We start from the raw sequence: 3,022 nt of genomic DNA, 5'->3' as shown, positions 1-3,022 counted from the left end.
GCATGAGATTTTGGTTTCCTGATCCCATCCATCATTTTCCTGCTGAGCTCAAATTTCTGTTCAAGGCATTCCCAAAGCACGAATGAAGCACAAGCAAGATCTTCAGTGTCTCTCAAGTCGCACGTTCCCTTTTCCCCGCCACCGCCAGGTCTTCGGCCTGATACAGGATCACCTTGCCATTTCCCACCTCACCAAGCCCCTTGTCCATGACCAGTTGTCCCCCGTCCGCTCTCGGCTATCGATTCTCTCTTTCTCTCCGGCCCAACCCTCCCTGTCTCTCTTCGACCGGGAGATTGTTGTTTTGATCGCATAAACCCTTGTTGCTAGTACAAAGATCATGGTATCCCTCCTTTTGTGATTTCCCAAAAAAAGACCGTTGAAAACAAGCGAGAAGAAAACCACCTAGTCCACGAAAGCGAACGGAGCAGGGGCCATTCACCAGGACTCGCATCGGCCCCGCGCCTCGATGTACCAGAAGAAAACCGCCAACTTGGAGAATGTTTCACAGGTGAGCCCCTCACTCGTCCGGGGGCTCTGAAAAGAGGCCGATCCTCACACGATGGAATTGCGGTAATTTCGGTATGACGACAGCCATGAGGGCCATAAAGTTGATGGTAAAGTACGTGAAGTCGTAGTGGGTATAGTGCGTACTTAACAGAAACAGGACGATGGGCACGGTGAGAAGGAACTTTTTGGCGGGTGTGTATTGGTCGCCGTTGTCAATCTGCTCCCACATATTCAGGTTGTCGTACGCTCCGGCATTGAATTCAAAAGGCACGCCTCGCACCCAATGAAACATCAGATAGGATCCCGCCATGTATGTTATGTTTGTGAGTGTCCACGATATCTCTTGGGTAACGCCAGGGATGATGTCAAAGAGGATCTTGAGGCCGATTATCAGAACGGGGTGTATTGTCCAGGCTCCTGCACATATTGTTAGATTAGTCCCTTGCTCTCTGGTTTCAATATCAGGTTGTGGCTCTCTCATCGTCACGGCGCACCTTTTGCATTAACCCACTGCGAGTTGAGATTTGGGAGGGCAGACTGGTCACTGATCTGTTCTAAGGACTCGGGAGGTTCTTGATATATGATGCTGCTCGACCGCCTCCTCCGACCACTCTTCGTCGTACTCATGGCTGGATCGTAGGACGACACGGGAGGGGCCAGTCTGGCATTGGCTTCGAAGGAGATAGAGCGGTGGAGGGTTGTTTGGGAGGTCATCGAAAAATGTAGGTGTTGTTGCCAACGCGAGGACGTTATCTTGTGAAGTGCAAACGAGGAGCTATGGAGAAACTATCGCAAGGCGTGAACTGTGAAAAGGCCTGCATGTGGTCAGCAACGCGAAGTGAGAGGTGGCGTAAGGTTCGTCCGTACCTGAGGGAGCCTTGGGGGGGTGGTCGCGGGATCAGTCGCGTTCGAAGGGTGAAGCTCGATAGTAGACCGGAGTCTGTAGTCATGAAGTGGAATAAATGTCAGAAGATATTCAATTTAAGTTGACAGGCTGCTAACAGTGTGCGCACAGAGTATATAAGATCCGGAGACACAAAGACAGAAGGGGTATGTAGTGAGACGCGCACGGTGTTCGGGGTCGACCGACGAAGTCTCAGATTTGGATATAAATGGGTGAGGTGGTGGCTCGGCTGGCGGATGGGGGAATTGGTGAAGGCGGTAATAATTTACACAGTTGGAAGGGGGATCTAAGTCAAGAAAGAGATCGGGTTTAGTTAAAGACGGGCACCAGATTCCACCAGCCAGAGGGGGATAAAGCGTTAACTAATGCAACAGGCAGCCGACAAACTAGTGAGCCAGTGTGAGTCCCAGGTACAGACAAGTACTCGGTATAAGTACATCAGTCCTCCCAGTGATGCCTAGGTAGGTATCTAGGCGTCTAGGCAGCTTAACTATGAAGGTCACAGCGCACACGACCCCCGTTGGTGCTCCAATTTGTGGGCGGCAGGTGGAATTCCCTCTTGCTTGTTTCCTGCCTTCAACGTCAGACTTCTTGGCAGACCTTGGATCAATCTGGCTTGGTGCCCTCAACACTTTATTACTTATAGAATACGAGGGTGCGCACTAAAAGTACTGTGTACGCTAATTCAAATGACAAATACAACTTACTATGACAGAAGATTTTCTAAGCTTATAGGCACTCATAACCTATCTCCTAGCTATAAGTCAGAGCTAATAGGCGGTAGCTTAGTCTATATTTTCAGTCTCGATAGGCGCTGTAGGTATCGAGGATTGAGCTCCGATATCTCCGGGGGCCGCCGTGAGGGGCAACGAAAATAAAGTCTGTTGTCTTTTAATAATCTTATTATTCTATTACTAGCGTTGACAATACTTTTAGTGCGCACCTCGGTATTAATACGGAGAAGCTTCGTTTGTCTTGATTACTGTACCACATTTCTCCAGATTATGCTGGAAATGACGTCTTCAAATCTCTCGCTATTTCCTCCTGCGATCTTCCACTGCATATGACTGCGTCTTTATCCCTCTTTCACGGCCGTTACCTCGACTTTAGACTGAACTGGTCCTCGAGAACCGGCCCAACCGACAAGGATGGAAGCACTGATGGCCGAGATCCGAACGGCGGACAAGAGAGAACGAGATATTTGATGATACACCACTTGGGCAAAATTCGCCCGTGACTAACTCCGAGAACTGTTGCGTGGTTTCTTACAAAGGAACGTCTGGTGCGTCCTTCACGCTGCTTTCTATTGCCCCGACAAAAGAGGACGGCCTTCAATGTCATCTTAGAATAACTAAGTCCTTGAAAATGCCTATGTCAATACCCGAGAGACATTAATATGGTTCCCTTGGTGCTCTCTTCTTACGAGACCCCGCTTCGAAAGTTCTCAGCCTCTTCTTCCACAAGGTGCATTTTGCCTCCCTCTCTTTGGTCCCCCCAGTATATCTCGCAACAGGAATCGGAGCAACCCTCCAGCGTAAGCATTTTCTTTCGGGAAGTACTTTCCAGTCCCGGTTGTGTAATCTTGCAATTGCTTCAAGTTTGCAAACACCC

The 3,022-nt window shown here is 49.4% G+C and overlaps 1 protein-coding gene across 1 annotated transcript; it reads right to left on the bottom strand.

Annotated features, from left to right (window-relative positions):
* Positions 1-517: 517 nt before the first annotated feature.
* AYO20_10976 (hypothetical protein) lies at positions 518-1,134 on the bottom strand (the record flags this gene model as incomplete). The annotated part of the gene is made up of 2 exons (XM_022649230.1): positions 518-924; positions 1,002-1,134. 2 exons carry the CDS (start codon positions 1,132-1,134, stop codon positions 518-520), a joined length of 540 nt encoding a protein of 179 aa, XP_022494815.1.
* Between the last annotated feature and the right edge of the window lie 1,888 nt (positions 1,135-3,022).

The sequence above is a fragment of the Fonsecaea nubica genome, assembly GCF_001646965.1.
Source record: "Fonsecaea nubica strain CBS 269.64 chromosome Unknown Scaff128, whole genome shotgun sequence".
Taxonomy (NCBI): Eukaryota; Fungi; Ascomycota; class Eurotiomycetes; order Chaetothyriales; family Herpotrichiellaceae; genus Fonsecaea; species Fonsecaea nubica.
The sequence above is the reverse complement of the archived record's forward strand: the minus strand, read 5'-3'. Positions and strand labels throughout refer to the sequence as shown.